The sequence below is a fragment of the Aythya fuligula genome, chromosome 3 (assembly GCF_009819795.1).
Source record: "Aythya fuligula isolate bAytFul2 chromosome 3, bAytFul2.pri, whole genome shotgun sequence".
Lineage (NCBI taxonomy): Eukaryota > Metazoa > Chordata > Aves > Anseriformes > Anatidae > Aythya > Aythya fuligula.
Window position 1 is genome coordinate 106,103,565 of NC_045561.1, and position 18,127 is coordinate 106,121,691.

Below are 18,127 nucleotides of genomic sequence, written 5' to 3' on the forward strand. Positions count from 1 at the left end.
AAACCACTTACAGACTTAGATTTTCACAGGTGTAAATACGGGTAGTTCCAGATCAGAAAAGGACACGCTTCCTCTTTTGGGTAATAGTGAAAAGTAAATCTAGTTTCCCTACTTTCTCATAAATAAACAAACGAGATAAAAAAAGCTTCCATAAATGGCACAAAGTAAAACAAATAACAAAGACAAAGCTGCTCTCTTGATTCCAGGAAATAACTAACAGCAGATCACCACAAATGGAAACCAATTTATACAGAGAGCTGATTTGGGATTTTTTTTTTTTATTATTTTTATTTTAAGTTAATGATTTTTTTTTAAGTTAAGAACACTGACGTATTCTTACCAAGCTTCAGGCAACAAGAAGGCATATTCATGTGGTGAAGTCGTCTCTGGGAAATTGGAGAGAATTGCTTGTCTGTGTGGAAGCAAAGCTGATCCATGGAAAGTGAACAAGATTTCCAAGGCTCTGACATTGCTTTCCTAAAGAGAAAAACAATATATTGTGGTGGTTTAGGACTGATATAGACTGAAACTGAGCGAGTAATGTAAGTTTTGATCACACAACATTTAATTTTAAGATTTTCTTCAGCAATAAGGAGAATTAGATCGAGGTCACGGATTGTAAATAAATAAATGCAAATAAATACACCCTCCAGTTCTTCAATTTCCATCGAGATTCTACCAAGTTCAACAGAAAAAAACATGCACGTAAGTCAAAGAGGCAAAAATGTATGTTATAGTAAAATATTAATACCCGAGCATAAGTTCTTGCTGAAAGCACAATATTCTGGTTTCTGAACTTCTTGAAGAATTCACCATCGTAGTGCTGTTTAGCTGCATGAGGTCCTCCAAGGATTTCCTTTAAAAAATATGATACTTTTTTTTTTTATACAAGATTTACAGAAGCATTAAAAAACGTGTTTCTTTATCATACAATGATGAAGCATGAATTATACCTGGAAAACAGGTATTCTTTTTTGTTTGTTTGCTTTTTTTTTTTCCTGTGTGTGTGTGTTTTTTTTATTTTATTTTATTTCAGTATGGAAAACATTTGTTTCCGACACGCTATGGCAATTCTGTGTTATTTGAATTAGGGTGTAGACAACATTAGTTACAAAGGGATTTGGTAAAAATCACAACTTAAATGGTATCAACTGCAAAGTTAAGTTAAAAAACAAAACAAAACAAAAACACAGTCTTCCATTCCAAAAAGTTTCACTTCTGTAACTCGTGAAAGAAAAATAAGATTTGCTAGAAAATCTGAATTCCTAAATAGACTAAGGTAGCTTCAAAGCAATAATAATCCTGCACCAATTCTAGATTCCATGTTGTTGTATAAGTTATTTCCCACACACAAAACTGTTCAATTATTCAAGACACATCAGATTTCCCCTCTGACATTTTAGTTTAATGCCATATTCATGTGTAAATGCCAAGTGCACTTAATACCAGCTAACATGCACTTTAAACTGTACATGACTATTCCTGAAAAAAACAGTCTGTATTTTGCTGGCAGACAGCCACAGTATGTTCAAAACAGGCTTCTGCCCCACTATGCTTCTCAAAGCTAAAAGCTAGCCATTTGCAACCTTGAAGCACAAGAAATGAGGTAGCCTGAACAGAAAACAGCTTACATTTCTCAAGAGAGAGACCTGCATTTCAACAAGACTATGAATGTTAATACTACAACATACAAAAAAATATGATCATGAGACAAAAATGTTACAGGAGTATCTGTATAATGAGAATTCAAAAGAACTTAAGTCAGTTACCAAGTTCCTTTACCTCATAGGTTTCAAGGCGATCAAGATAAATTAACAGCTTCAGCCTGCTACGGCAGAGTTCTTTTTGTTCCAGTGTTAGCCTGTTTACCAAAGCAAGAATTTTCATGTTTACAACTGATACTGTATATCATATACACATGAAGAAAACAGCTACACATTTGAATGATTTTGTGCACTGGAGAATATTGAGAAGTGCAGTAAATTGAGAAGTTTGATAAAATATAACACTAAATAAAAATCTACACAACTTTTCTATCAGGAATAATGTACATAAGAATGTTCTTGCAACTCTGTAGTTACAGGCCTATAAGTCTGAATAGAACATGGCTTAACACTGCATTTACTTTGAGAAGTTTACTGATAACAGCAGTTCTTGATGCTTCCTGGCCTCTTTCTCCTTTTTAGCATCTGTTTCTTCGTCTGCTGACAAGAAGTCTTCATAGGGAATTTCAATGTCCACCTCCCCTGGTAAGATAAATCTGGAGGACAAAAACAACCAAATCAATGTTGATACAAACAAACAAACAAAAAAAAGATATGAAGAACGGTTACTGAAAAAGCAGATTGACACAGTTTTCTACTTATGTCTTGACTAAAAATTTAAACTTTCATAGAAAATTATAATACTGAATTTTGCTGTTGTAAGAAGATACTCAGCAAAATCAAACAAAAGGCATTGAAAAGCACCTCTTCGACCCCCAACCTCCAAAAAAAAAGAAAATACCCACAACTATGATGGTAAAAGCTTCTGAAGTCTACAGGTAACACTGACATTGGCAATGTTTCTACAACTTACAATTGTAATAGATGACTGGATGAAGAGAGAACATCCTATTCTTCCATCAGGAACTGAATGCCAAAGAGAATTGTCTCTGCATACGTTTACCTACTGACCCAATCCTCCCACTGCATTTTGCTTTCCAGAATATTATCACAACAATCAAGACGTACAATAAAACATCTTCATTAGGAGTAGCTGCAACTACCAGAAGAGGCAGCAGAAACAGAGTCTCACAGAAAAATCACGACATCAGAAGTTCTTTGTAATGGAAAAGGTAGCAGGCACCAGACATAAGGGAAAATTCATTATCAAAGTACTTTGTCAAAGGTAAAATGGCAACAAACACCTTGTAGACATCTATAGAATAGTTTGATTCAGAGCATTATGTCTTTTTTAATGCCCTGCCAAAGCATCTTAATACTTCCACTATTAGTTGATTTAGGAGGGTAAAAAAAAAAAAAAAAAAAAAAAAAAAAAACACTCTTCCCAAACCTGCCACCATCTTCTCCTTTTCCTATGGCCACAAGAGCCTCCAAGTCTGTGCCTTTCAAGCCATACTGTAGCAACTTCTTTGCAGCATCCACATTCTCCGGAACTCTTTCTAGGCACTCGTGAAGAACCCATGCACGCTTCTTAATTTTGCTCTGTCCAAGACAAAAGCACAGGTCTAATGTTATATGTTTCAATCCAAAGCAATGAAAACGGAAACGTTAAGTAGAAGAAACACATTAGAACACTAAGAAAACATCGAGTTTATCTCGTAACTGGCAATGTGAACCAAAAAAAGAAGTGAGATAGGGAAAATACCCCACACAATTCTGTTCAGTTCTGTTTTATCAGTATGTGGACTTCGTTTTGTTCAGTTAATGTAATGGTGTTAATTCTCTTTGCAGGGCTCTCCACATGACTTTGTTTACTAGCTAAAGAGAAGCCTCCAGCACAAGAAATTGTATCCTGAAGAAAATCAGTGGTCACTGAATATAGCCCTCCAATAGAAAAAGAAGCAAAGAATGAAAAAAACATAATTCCATCAGAGTTTACACGGCAGAAGAGGGCACAAATGCCAAATGACCATAGCAGACCAGTCACAACAAGAGGAACAGAAATTGTTATTTCTGCTCCCTAATTAGTATCACTCCTGATTATACTGTATCAAATTTGATGTTTTGGGGCCAAAGATACAGCTGTTATAGATTTTGTGTATTCCCCAACAGGGCTTGAGTTATTCTCAGTATCTGTCTCTTCTGTTACAGAAGACCACAGACACAGAGAGGTTACAAAGGATTATTGCCAATCTTCAATTGAGATTACATAGCATATGGAGAATGGTCACTTAGAAAATCTTATTTTGACATTTAAATAATATATGACTTGAAATAAATAAAACTACATGATATTTTTCTTGATCTCATAGAAGATTTTACATCAATGCACCATTAGGTTGTGCATCTTTGATTATGCTTGTCTGCTAAGTTAGGTAACTCTCTTTAAAACAAATAAAACCCATGATGGATTCTACTGAAACAGTCCAGTCACGGGTTGAATTTAATATAAATTTTTGTTATTCATCCTTTGAAATAGCTATGGATACCAACTTAACCTTCCCACATGATTTTCTAAAATACCTGGAAGTTATTTAAATGTATTTCATTTCTAATTATTATTCATTTGCCGTGAAACAATCTACCGCTACATGTAAGAAAGAGATTACATTAGAGAGAGCTATTAACTGAAATTAGAAGATATTCCAAAGGAATGATTTCCATTAACTTTTAAGGTCTCTGAATCAAGCCTTCAGTTAAATTAACAAGATCACTCTCTCTCACATGACACACAAATGGAATTTGCAGGACAGCTCTCCGAACTGCCACCAATTTCTGTTGCATAAATTAGAACACAATTCAATTTCTGTGAGGATAACAAAGGCATTCTGAAAAGAAAGCCTAAAAGTCACAGAAACAAACCCACCAAATAGTCTTGAATTGAAGCAACGTTAACAGCTGATTTCCTCCACTGTCTTTGATAGACAAGATCAGAATCAAGGCCATATGCTTGAGCCAAAGACAGAGCTTCCCCGTATTCTTCATTATCAATCTGAAAAGTAAACACATGAAAATTAAAGTCCACATTAAGCGATCAATTATTAATTCTCTGTGTTGAAACAGGTAGAGGGATAATTACTATGGGTATGCTTAAGCAGGTAGGGAAGTGAATGGCTTGTAAGATAAGAATGAATAAGACCCAGATCTGACAGAAGCCTTTAGAAAAAGAGACTTTTCCTCAATAAAAAGGAAGAAGTTTAGGCAACCAGTATGACATTAGCACCCCCTCGAAACTCTTAATAGCTATTAGGCTCAACTGCTTTGCCATCAGAACAACCAAAATGTCCTAAACAAAGGACTGCCTAGAGAAGTCTTCAAGATGAAGAAGCATCTCTTCTCTGATAAAAATGTGTCACAGGACTACCTTTTATGTACATTATATGTGAAAAAATATGCAAGTAAATTACATTAATATAAGAGTGTAAGTTAACCTATTCTCTGGGCAGTAACAAACCGAACTAATTTCTTTCAACATACCTGCTCAGCCTCCCCATTATTTGTAAACACTCACATGAGCACAATTCCAACACTAATGAAGCACAGTTACCTGCAAACATCTTATTTGAATTATTATGGTTTATAAACAATGGTTACCTACATCAGATAACATAGCCCACTTTCAGATATGAAACCCCCTAGAAATATGTGCTTAAATTCTACTCCTAATATAACAACAATTTTTATAAGTTTTTTTTTTTTTTTTTTTTAATATGTCTAAATAAAGCTCATTATCAGATACAACCTTCCCTTCAGTACTCACTTTTCTCTGGTAAAGCTCCTCTGGAGTTGTGGACCTCAAGCTAACAAGGCGGAAATTTTTTGTAATAGTACGCGGACGTTTTCGTGGTGGAGCAAATCGTTCCATTTCTGTCACGAAGTACAGGCCTTGCTTCAGGTAGCTGAAGTATCTGTCCTTAGCAGAATTTTCATCATCGGAGTCAGAGTCATCTTCTCCCTCATCTTCATCACCAGGTCTGCTCTCCAAGCGTAATCTTTTTGGAACAAGTTTTATCTCACACTGCAGAGAAAACAATTCTTAGGAGTAGAATACAAAGCTTCCACCTAGTATATCTCATCTAGCTTGGTGAGAATACAGTAAACCTCAACTTCCAGAACTTCAAATTGCTGCATCAACATTATTCCTCCTTTAAACCCTTTACTTCTCAGCTCGATTAATATTCTCCTTGATTTGAGACTTCATCCTTTACCTGCTAAGGAAGGGCAAAGGTTTGTTAAAAGTAACCCACTATTGCAATAGATACACTATCCTACACCACCCCAGACAGTACAGAACTATGGAGACATATTTAAATCTCAGCACACTGTTACATAGCTTACGTCAGTGTATGAGATAAGCGTAAGTTACATTTGTATTGAAAAGATATATATATCTCCAACTATTCTTCCCTGTGTTCTTCTTCCTACAACATGCAAGTCACTGGCTATATCTGATTTCTAAAATAATAAACTTTTCAAAAAACATGCATGCAAGCTTTGGTACACATTGAGATATTCTGACAATTTTTTTTGTCATTGTTCATTTAAGACCTATTTCAGTGCAAGTCTTAGGAAATAATCGGTTTCTTTGAAACAAAGGAAAGTTCTGGTTAACTTTACTACCAAAGGTACCTCTTACTCCTGTCTGGAATCCTACCAAGGATTAAGAAAAAAACAGATCCCTTGCATAACTTGGTCTTAATTTCAATTTGTTCCATATTTCTTTTAAATATACTCAAGAGACACCTGCTTCAAAATGGGAGAGGGTGCAGCATTCTTGCAGTATTCTTCAAATGCACTAACAAATGAAGCAGTGAAAACTGACTGTTGACACAAACTGTTTCCTGCAGAATTTCCTTTCCTTTCATTCAGAGTTGGGCTTCTACAAGTTTTTTCATCTGCTGTCTACATAACTTAATTGCCAAGGAACTTAAAGACAGTTGAATTGCAGGATGTTCAGAATTGCCTGCCTAGAGATAAGGAGGCAAAATCACTTTTCCTATTAATGATAATAAACATACATATGCATGCAACATCCTTTGGATTACATACACAAAAGCAAATTATTTCTGTTGCTTTCCAGAATGATGTGTATTCCTCACCTCCAGACTTAGAAATCCTCCATCATGAGCTGAAGTAACCTGAGGAGAACTCTCAAACCATTCACATGACTTCCCCAGCAAGTTTCTTAATGTCTTGACTGATGACACAGTTAACGCACCAGAGCAGCGAGCCAGAATCACAGAATTATCTGCCCACCAATTTACATCTATCAGTGGGTAATACGATTCTTTATCTAAAATAAAGAATTAAGAAAGCATCACATAAGGGAAGATAATTTTAAACACCAGATAAGAACTGAAGTGGCTTCAATTAAAAGATTTCATCTGATGGCCTAATTTAACAAACATTTTATTATTTTATATGCATCCTTACTTCACTAGATTTGCATTTTGGGCCAACTGCAGTTTCATGAAATCACTTCTGCATTAAATGAAGTTGTTATGGGGGGAGAAAAATAAATCAATTTTGCACTTAACCTAAGTATTTTTCTTTAATATTATTTAGAAAAAAGTTCACAGTAAACCAATTTACTTGCACAAAACATGACAGAATTTAGATATTTGATAAAGAACTCTTTTATACTTTACTTCCCAGTCCATCCTTGATCAAGTCTCCCTGGCAATGAATGTTATATTGATGAAACTCAGAAAAGGTTACACTGCTTTTGAGGACAAGTGACAACTGTGAACAAGGCTCCTGAAACAGCCTACAAGATGTGGTTATTAAGAAAATTTAAGCACCAACAAGAAAAAAAATCACCACAGATGAGGATGGAAGCCGTGCCACTTCTAAGATGATTTTTATTATAATAACTGGGTATTGGGACCAAAATGTTCATCTCAAAGAGTTAGCTCAATTTAATACATTACCATTACCCACCTCTCTAATAAAAGACAACCATTACCCAAAAAGGACAGAGAAACAGATCAGCTTATTACTTTTCTACTACTTCAGTGCTTAGTTAGCAGGCTACCCATAAAGATCAGAAGAATTAACTGAAAATAAAAGGATCACCAAGAAGAACAGCACCAAAAAAACAGAGCTTTTAGTAGTATAGACATATAGAAGCACCAGCAAATGGATCACAAACAGCTATTGATGTCTGCACTCTTGGAAGAGCCATGTAATATCTAGGGCTATCAATCTATCTATCGATGGCTGCATGCAATGGCTTGAATTTTAGGAAAATAATAGAATACTGACATAAGGTGAAACAAGCCACAGGACAGAAAGACATTTTATTCCAGAGTTTTGAAATAATATCTCTATATTACATTAGCATTCAAGATTTATTAGACATACACAGATAAATGACATAAAGGTAAGTTTATGTTTTAGACTGTGGAATCTACAAACGTATTATTATTATTATAATTTCGTCATATTATGATGTAGTAGCTTCTGATACAACCTAAGACAACTGTTTGACTGTTCAGCATTCTAGTCATAATCACCATTAATAATAAATTAAGTCCTGTACTAGCTGAAATACCCTCTTATTTATGATTATGGCTACAAGAATATTCCTAGGAGAGGATTTTTAAAAACTATACTGTGACACTCATTTAGCTATGTCATGCTATAAATTCAGATCATACATACAATCTTGTCAACCACCCTAATTATGATTTAATTAAGCTATTTCATATCCTTGTACATTTGTATAAATACTTTTAACCACGCCATAACTTAAAACAACAATTCAACTGCACCACATACCTTTTATTTTCTTTCTTTTTTCACTAGAGAGACTCCAGTCTGGGTTGATTTCATCATAACCTGGCTACATAAACGTGAGAGGAAACAAGAAGGATTAATATGCAAGCAAATCTTTAACACAATCCATTTATTTACTTCACTGCTGACCCACTCATTTTTCACTGTAAACACTCCCACAGAAGTTCAAACCTTTACTGATCATAAAACATACACCTGCGGAAGTTAAACTTTTCTCCAAACAGTTAAATTAAAGAAAGGGAGAGAGGAGAAAAGTAAAAAGGAAAAAAAATACACTACAAGTTTCCTTAATACAAACTATACAGTCTAACCAGATCCAACTGCTTAACTACAGTTAAGCTATAGTTACCCACCCTGTTCCCCAGGGGTCAGTGTTGGGGCCCATCCTCTTTAATATCTTTATAGATTATTTGGATGAGGGAATTGAGTGCATTCTCAGTAAGTTTGCAGATGGCACCAAGCTGGAGGAAAGTGTCGATCTGCTGGAGGGTAGGAAAGCCCGCAGAGGGACCTGGACAAGATGAGTTAATGGACAGAGGCCAATGGGATAAGGTTCAACATGACTAAGTGCTAGGTCCTGTACTTTGGCCACAACAACCCCAAACAGTACTACAGGCTCAAGGCAGACTGGCTCAAAAGCTGTGCAGAGGAAAAGGATTTGGGGGTGCTGATTGATGCTCGCCTGAACATGAGCCAGCAGTGTGCCCAGGTGGCCAAGAAAGCCAATGGGATCCTGGCTTGTATCAGGAATAGTGTAGACACCAGGGAGGTGATCCTCCCCCTGTTCTCTGCTCTGGTGAGGTTGCATCTTGAGTTCTGTGTTCATCTTTGGGCCATTCACTACAGGAAGGACATCAAGGTGCTCGAGAGTGTCCAGAGAAGGGCTATGAAGCTGGTGAAAGGCCTGGAACACAAGTCCTGTGAGGAACATCTCAGGGAACTGAGGTTGTTTAGCCTGGAAAAGAGGAGGCTTGGGGGAGACTTTATTGCTCTTGAAAGGAGCACCTGAAAGGAAGGCGTGGGGAGTTGGGAGTCAGCTTCTTCTCACAAGAAACTAGTGATAGGACTAGAGGGCATGGCCTCAAGTTGCGCCACAGGAGGTTTAGGTTAGAAATGAGGAGACATTTCTTCTCAGAGAGTAGTCAGGTATTGGAACAGGTTGCCTTGAGAAATGGTGGTGTCATCATCCCTGGGGGTGTGTAAGGAAAGGTTGGACGTGGTGCTCTAGGGATATGGTTTAGTGGGTGATATCAGTGATAGTGGTACAGTTGTACCAGATGATCTTGGAGATCAGAATACAAGGCTTCTGCGTTTACTGGAATGACAGTATGCAGTTAAAGCACAGTCATCTGAACTTCACTCATCTCCTACGGAAACGTATCTCCAGAGGATTAAAACGTATACAGCAAGTTTCTAAACACCTATGCCCCTCTTACCTGGTCAGCTTGGTCCCATTCTCCTTGTTGTCTGAGAGATGGAATAGACCAGATTGTCAGTTTTCCAGAGAAATGAATAGCTGCCAGAAGAGCTCCATCAGGGGAAAGATTCATCTTGAAAATTCCATCCTGCCAAACATTGTCAGCAAAAACAAAAGTCTCATCTTTTCAGAAAAAAAAAAAGTCAACCACAACTGTGGTATGGAAAAGTGAAAACAACCTATATAAGTTAAGAATACTACAACTACTAACAAAACTCTGAGAACATGAACTTCTTTATCACATTCTATAAAATAAATAAAAGCTGAGAATGCAGGAAAAAATCTTCAGGCTGTTCTTAAACCATCTGTTTACAGAAATCATTTAGCAGCCTCAGTTATCTATTGTCCTGCCTACATAGTCACCTTCCAAGAAAGATGGCTACCCAAATGCAGCTTAGCACACAGCTCTCCCCCCCCCCCAGTAGCAGACTTTTGGTTGGATAACAACAGAGGAAGCAGCAATAGGCCAAACATCAGATTAAGGCCATACTGAAGAAATAATTCAACGGTTGTTAGTAAACCTTAGCAAAGCTACAAAACATTACATTGCTTCTCCTGGATGAAGTTTTCCTTACAGGCAAAATGTAGTGGCCTCGCTCCTACAAACAAAATATTTCCTTAATATTAAGGATTCATGAACTCCCTTACAATTACAACTGCATCTCTACATCATTCCCATGAGACAAAATATACACTCGTGTTTTAAAGCCCAACTTAGTGCCCTGGCAATGCATAACAGTTTCTGAAAACAGGATTTATATTCCTTTGTGCATGCCACCATCAGGTTCTCAGAGTCTAGTCTTCACTGAAAAAGAGAAGCACACAGATTCTGAAAGCTTGATATTGATCATAGAATCTCATTTTGTTAACATAGCTCACTTTCTAAAAGCTTTCTAATAAACATTCATCCTATAGTAACACTAAACACTCAGTATCTAGGATTTAGAACTATCCAAGTCTGACAGTAATCAATTTTTAAGAAACACCCTCCCCTCTCGGAAAATATCTCAATGTAAGTGAAATATAGATGAGTTACTATACTTCGATATGATTATGAAGTTCTAATACAAAATCTACAGCAAATTAAGAACAGATACCATTTGAAGATGACTCCTTTTTGCAGTTTTATTTTGGTTAGTTATTTTGGCTTTTTATTATAATTGTTTTAAGTTCTAGCTATGCCATAGAAACAATTACAGAATCAGAATCACAGAATTTCTAGGTTGGAAGAGACCTCAAGATCATCAAGTCCAACCTCTGACCTAACACTAAACACAGTCCCCACTAAACCATATCCCTAAGCTCTACATCTAAACGTCTTTTGAAGACTTCCAGGGATGGAGACTCCACCACTTCCCTGGGCAGCCTGTTCCAATGCCTCACAACCCTTTCAGTAAAGAAGTTCTTCCTAACATCTAACCTAAAACTCCTCTGGCTCAACTTAAGCCCATTCCCCCTCCTCCTGTCACCAGGCACGTGGGAGAACAGACCAACCCCCACCTCACTACAGCCTCCCTTGAGGTACCTATAGAGAGCGATAAGGTCGCCCCTGAGCCTCCTCTTCTCCAGGCTGAACAAGCCCAGCTCCCTCAGCCGCTCCTTGTAGGACTTGTTCTCCAGGCCCCTCACCAGCTTTGTCGCCCTTCTCTGCACCCGCTCAAGCACCTCCATGTCCTTCTTGTAGCGAGGGGCCCAAAACTGAACACAGTACTCGAGGTGTGGCCTCACCAGAGCTGAGTACAGGGGGACGATCACCTCCCTAGCCCTGCTGCTCACACTGTTCCTGATACAAGCCAGGATGCCGCTGGCCTTCTTGGCCACCTGAGCACACTGCTGGCTCATATTCAGCTGACTATCCACCATCACTCCCAGGTCCTTTTCTGCCTGGCAGCTCTCCAACCATTCCTCTCCCAGCCTGTAGCTCTTCTTGGGGTTATTGCGCCCCAGGTGCAGGACCCGGCACTTGGCCTTGTTGAACTTCATGCAGTTGACCTCAGCCCATCGGTGCAGCCTATCCAGATCCTCCTGCAGAGCTTTCCTACCCTCAAGCAGATCGACACACACACCTAACTTGGTGTCATCTGCAAACTTACTGAGGGTGCACTCGATACCCTCGTCCAGATCATTGATGAAGATATTAAAGAGGACTGGCCCCAGCACCGAGCCCTGGGGGACGCCACTAGTCACTGGCCTCCAACTGGACTTGGCTCCATTCACCACGACTCTTTGGGCCCGGCTATCCAGCCAGTTTCTAACCCAACGAAGCGTGCGCCAGTCCAAGCCAAGAACAGCCAGTTTCTTGAGGAGAATGCTGTGGGAGACGGTGTCAAAAGCCTTGCTGAAGTCAAGGTAGACCACATCCACAGCCTTTCCCTCATCCACCCAGCGCGTCACTTTGTCATAGAAGGAGATCAGGTTCGTCAAGCAGGATCTGCCTTTCATAAAGCCATGCTGACTGGGCCTGATCGCCTGCTTCCCCTGCAAGTGCTGCGTGATGGCTCTCAGGAGGATCTGCTCCATGAGCTTCCCTGGCACTGAGGTCAAACTGACAGGCCTGTAATTTCCCGGGTCTGCCCTCCAGCCCTTCTTGTAGATGGGCGTCACGTTTGCTAGCCGCCAGTCGACTGGGACCTCCCCCGATAGCCAGGACTGCTGATAAATGATGGATAGTGGCTTGGCCAGCTCCTCTGCCAGTTCTCTCAGTACCCTTGGGTGGATCCCATCTGGCCCCATCGAGCTGTGCACATCTAAGTGCCGTAGCAGGTCACCAACCATTTCCTCATGGATAGTGAGGGCCACATCCTGCTCCCCATCCCCTTCCACCAGCTCAGGGTACTGAGTATCCAGAGAACAACCGGTATTGCCGCTAAAGACTGAGGCAAAGAAGGCATTGAGCACCTCCGCCTTTTCCTCATCTCTTGTAACTAAGTTTCCCCCCGCATCCAGTAAAGGATGGAGATTCTCCTTAGTCCTCCTTTTTGTGTTGATGTATTTATAGAAACATTTTTTGTTATCTTTAACGGCAGCATTATTATGATCAAGCAATCTGCTCATTGTTCTCACACTTGCCTGGTTTGCAACTTATTGAGAGCACTGCTTAAATTCAAGCTTTCAATGTGCTTTTACACAAAATGGAAGGTATATTAAGATATCTTAAAACAAATTATGACTTTTTTTCTAATATTCATAACTCTTAAGTGTTCTCCAATTATGTTCTTAAGTACCTAGAGTGTAAATTTGTATTTGTAATTTGTGCAATTTGTATTCTAGTTTCTCAAGGATAGTGCATGCCTACTAAAGGTAATTCTCTTTTTAGAAATCAAGTTGCATGCACAGAGTGCTAAGAACAAGAGACTGTGAAAGGACTTAGAAACATAGACCTAAAATATTTAACCCATTCAGATGAATGGTCAGTGGTACGTAACACAGATTTTAAACACAGATTAAATAACTACTTAGCATTGGTAACAACCTGTTTGCTGTTTAAATAGCAACCATATGGCTGCTACTATGTTCAAATTTCCAACCCAAGCATTGTTATCTATAGAGATTAATCAGTACTTTGGCAAAGCAGTCAATGCTGCCTCAGAAAACAGCTTGTCAATTTCAGGGAACTGCAGAACAAGACAGTGAGAGCTTCAGTAGGTTGGCACTTCCCATTTTAAAACTGCCATTTAAGCTACCAATTCTAACAATCTAATCCAAATACAGGTAGTTCTTCTAACCAAGTCCCCTAGCTGCTGTGCCTGTCACATTGTAAAACTGCTGTCAATTTCCTACTAAAGAGGTAAAATATAGCTCACAGATTTAAACTATTAACTCAGAAATTGGATTAAAACATTCAGTAACAACAATTTCTGCTTTCCTTTGCAAATTTGGTACTGGCAAGTGCATTGATAGTGAAGTTTAGCACAGTTATATTCAGTACTACCCTTCCAGTAAAGCTTCCACTTTACTTCAGCCTTCTCTTTTATATTTTCAGTGAAGGAAATAAAATCTCTTCCCATTCTACCCTTGAGAGAGATTCAGAAAGATCTGTTTTCCCCTCCAACCAAGCATCCAATTTCTTCTTTTAACCAGTCACCTAAACATCCCAAAAATCTATTAAGGTTATTTCCCAAGTCCATATAACTTCATACAAGCCATTTTTCTCTCCACAGGACCAGTGAAGAGTGGGAGGTAAATTCTTTACTGCTCCTTTCTTGTAAACCACAAAGGGAAAACTTAAAAAAAAAAAAAAAAAAAAAAAAAAAAAAAAAAAAAAAAGGAGGGAAAGGGGAGGGAATCAAACAAAGGCTTTACACAAATACTAAATAAGAGACAGGAGAACATGGTGCAGGTACCACACGGGTAGCCCCAAAGGCATGCAGAAGAAAGCTGAAACTACTACGCACAAAACCTTAGAAACATAGAAGACATATGCCACCACTTCAATCCGATGAGACTTACCGTTCACTCTGTCAAGGGAGAAAAGAATACAAGACACATACCCAGGGTTTGTTTAAGAACGAATTGCTTCTGATCAGCAGTTTTGCTAGTTTCACATACATCCTGCTAGTATAAGTTTGACTCATCATAAACTTTCGCAGCTATTTAGGAAAACATTTCCATAGTATCTCGTATCTCATAACAGACCCCAAGAATTAAGTCTCCATTTTCCCTATCTAAGCCATGAATGATTGATTTGAACTTAGTGTATGAAAATTTAGGGCTGTAAGGGAAGTGGGTTTTTGTTTTTCAGGTAGGAGTAACGTAGTGCATAAGGTTGGTTTGGGATATTCCTTCCCTCCCCCTCAAGGCATATATTTGAGGAATACCAGCACAACAACCAAGTCTCTTTTAGAGCGTACACACGCTATGTTCATTATATTCTCTAACTGTCCTGGTTTCAGTTAGAACAGAGTTAATTTTCTTCCTAGTAGCTGGTAGAATGCTATATTTTGGCTTAGGATGAGAAGAGTGCTGATAACACCCCGATGGTTTAATTGTTGCAGAGAAGTGCTTATACCAAGCCAAGGATGTCTCAGCTTCTTGCTCTGTCCTGCCAGTGGGCAGGCTGGGGGTGCAGTAAGAGCTGGGAGGGGACAGACCCAGCACAGCTGACCCAAACTAGCCAAAGGGGTATTCCATACCATCTGACATCATGCTAAACTATATAGGGGTGGCTAGCCAGGGGAGGGGGGCCGGACTGCTTGGGGTTAGGCTGGGCATCGGTCAGCGGGTGGTGAGCAATTGCATTGTGCATCACTTGTTCGTACACATTATTAGTAGTAGTACTATTATCATCATTGTAGTATTATTATTTTATTATTAATAATATTATTATTATTATTATTTTGTCTTATTAAACTGTCTTTATCTCAACTCACAGGCTTCACTTTCCATCTCTCCCCCCCGTCCCAGAGAGGGAGGGGGGAGGGTGAGTGAACGGCTGTGTGATGTTTAGCTGCCAGCCGGGTCAAACCACAACACTAACGAATAACTAGGTGGGTTTTTGCATCTCCCTTTTTGAATGAAGGTTTACATTCTATTTGAGATTGAACTGTACTTCACTAAAGCTGTTCCTGTCATTATGCTGGAAACACCGACATCCAAGCTTCAGGAGATGAACTAATAGGATTTTCAAAAGAGCCACAGAAGCCACTCCATTTAAAATTAAAAGCTTACTATTTTTGATAAGCTTTATAGAAATGTAAATTCTTTAGCTGCTTAAATTAAAAACTCCTTTCAAATCAGTCTCCCAGGCAATCATTAACGGACAATTATGTTAGTAGAATACATTTCTGAGGTAGACCTACACCTTAATACCTGTTCTGTTCCCCGTCTGCTGTAAAATCTTAAATTCATAATCCTTAATAATCCTCTTCTCTGTGCCTGTAAGAACAGAAATATACCATGAAATGAAAGAATCCCATACATCATTTTATGCACCAAAAGCTAAGTCAAATTTAAAATAGCAAAACAACTTTTCAAAATTCTTAAGCTTCCCTAAGGCTACCTATCTTAAAATAATGCAAGGATAACTTTGTCCATTTTGTTGGGTATGTATGTATCATATGACGGAAAAGCATTACTCATTGCAGTGAAATGAAGACCATGAAGACCCTGTTTTTTTATAAAGTAATCGCTATGTAAGAATAAATATTGGAATTTTTCCTAACACTGTAAGCTGATTTCAGTGTATCCTTTTATTTATGGACTTAAAAAGATCATTTAGTCCAACTGTCTGACTTAACCAGAAGTTAGCATATTCTTGAGGGCATTATTCAAATGCTGCTTGAACATTGACAGGCACAGGGCATCAACAACCTCCCCAGGAAGCCTGTTTGACCACCCTCATAGTAAAGGTATTTTTCCTCATGTTCAGTCTGAACCTTCCCTGGTGCAGTTCCTTGCTACTCCTTCACAAACTACCAGGTGGTAGCTGTTAACAAATCAAACATTTATTTCTACTAGAAACCAATGAAGTCAAAAGTCAGAAAACTGAAATATTACAGTTCTACTGCTTTTTCTTATTAAGTCATAAAACAGACAAAAATATTTTTTTCCAGTAAAAAAAGGTGACATAATCCCAGTACAAGATGTATTTCACATGTTTACACTACACAAACTGGGGAGAAGGAGGAGCATTTGGTTTGCAGTTTTCCTTACGTTTGTTTGTCCCACCCTCACCATTAAAAATAAATAAATAAATCCACAAGCCATAATTAAAAACTTAGAAGTTCAAATCACACTACAGAAAAAAGCAAACAGATGCTTGAAGGGAAGAGAAACTTAAAAATTCACCCCATAACTTAGTTATAAAGTAGCAGAACATTGCATTAAGTTTTTACAGTTCAAGAAGATGCACACAGAACTTCCCATTAGATGATTCTGCTAATTATAATCATCATCCAACAAAATGAGAAAATATACTTACTGTTCTAATGTCATCTTCGTAACTAGTGACTTGTTTATAATGGGGAGATCCTGATAGAACTCTCCAAGCAGATATCCCACAACCGGTTGCTTTAGATACTCCGTCTTCATCTGTTTCACAGCCTCCTACAAGCAAAAGTCTGTAAAATATACAAAGGCACATTATTGGTTTCATATATTGACACACAAATGTGTTGTTTTTGCTTTTCAATTTTAAGTCAGAACCACAGCAGTTTGCCTGTAGTAATGAAAAAAACTTTCAGGACATTACAATAACTAACAGTGCCAGTAAACTTTAAACATCAGGCTGTTCATTCACAGCCAAAAAGATTTAAATATTTTTTGATTAACACTTATTTGTGGCATTTATCCCTATAATCTTTGGCTTTCCAAATAAGGCACAACTCCCAACATTTTAAATAAAATGCATCTGGCTACATACCTGAGATTCTCCCCAACTCTCAAAGAGCAATAAAAATTACAACTTAAGCTTATGAACAGTTCTGGTTATTCTGTTGAAGCATGAATAAATGGAAACCTAGTAAGTGGTACAAAAGATATTTCTCCTTTAACTGAAGATCAAAGCAGGAACAGATTTTTCAATTTTGTTTTCTAAAGCCACCCTATCAGCTATAATATGCACACAGTAATTCCATTACACACACTAGATTGTATTTACAAAAAAAAAAGAGGCACACTCAATGCTATCATTGATTACCACTAAAATGTATCAAAACATTTTCCCTTGGAGCCCTTTGACCTTATTAACAGACAGTTTTAGCATTAACTTATGGTCACTTTGATGAAAACTCTGAGAACAGAAGTCTATATTTGTTTGGAAGCATCATTTTAGTGAACAACCCATCAAAAAGTAAAATATCTGCAAAAAAAGGCATAGATCGAAGTCAGAAGTTGAACCCAGAGAACATTTATCTATCTTCAAAGTTCATATTAATATTGAAACATTCTACCACCTAGCGGTGGAAGCTCATATAGCAGTCATCTGCCATTTGACTGTATTCCAAAAAAAAAAAAATATATATATATTTTTTTTTTTTTCATTGATGCATCTCACTAACAAAAACATCTGCTATACCTACATACAAACAGTAATTTATTTAACATTACTGTACGAAAACATCTTAACCAGTTTTAGCTACCCAGACAACTGAGTAATATCTAGAATAGAAGTGAAGAAGCCCTCTGTATTTTTTATGACTGGACACAAAATTTAAATAAATCTCTTCATAACACACTCCTCAGAATGGGT

The 18,127-nt window shown here is 38.0% G+C and overlaps 1 protein-coding gene across 1 annotated transcript in view; it reads right to left on the minus strand.

Annotated features, from left to right (window-relative positions):
- The window catches only part of NBAS (NBAS subunit of NRZ tethering complex), a 185,922-nt gene that overhangs the window by 146,294 nt on the left and 21,501 nt on the right, over window positions 1-18,127 (minus strand). Inside the window, exons 10-21 of the mRNA XM_032184498.1 lie at window positions 16,859-16,997; window positions 15,748-15,813; window positions 9,899-10,027; window positions 8,445-8,508; window positions 6,764-6,957; window positions 5,425-5,682; window positions 4,531-4,656; window positions 3,055-3,206; window positions 2,126-2,260; window positions 1,783-1,861; window positions 752-856; window positions 341-477 (exon numbers count right to left, since the gene is read on the minus strand). Coding sequence (XP_032040389.1) covers window positions 341-477; window positions 752-856; window positions 1,783-1,861; window positions 2,126-2,260; window positions 3,055-3,206; window positions 4,531-4,656; window positions 5,425-5,682; window positions 6,764-6,957; window positions 8,445-8,508; window positions 9,899-10,027; window positions 15,748-15,813; window positions 16,859-16,997 — 1,584 coding nt within the window. The remainder of the gene's footprint in view (window positions 1-340; window positions 478-751; window positions 857-1,782; window positions 1,862-2,125; window positions 2,261-3,054; window positions 3,207-4,530; window positions 4,657-5,424; window positions 5,683-6,763; window positions 6,958-8,444; window positions 8,509-9,898; window positions 10,028-15,747; window positions 15,814-16,858; window positions 16,998-18,127) is intronic.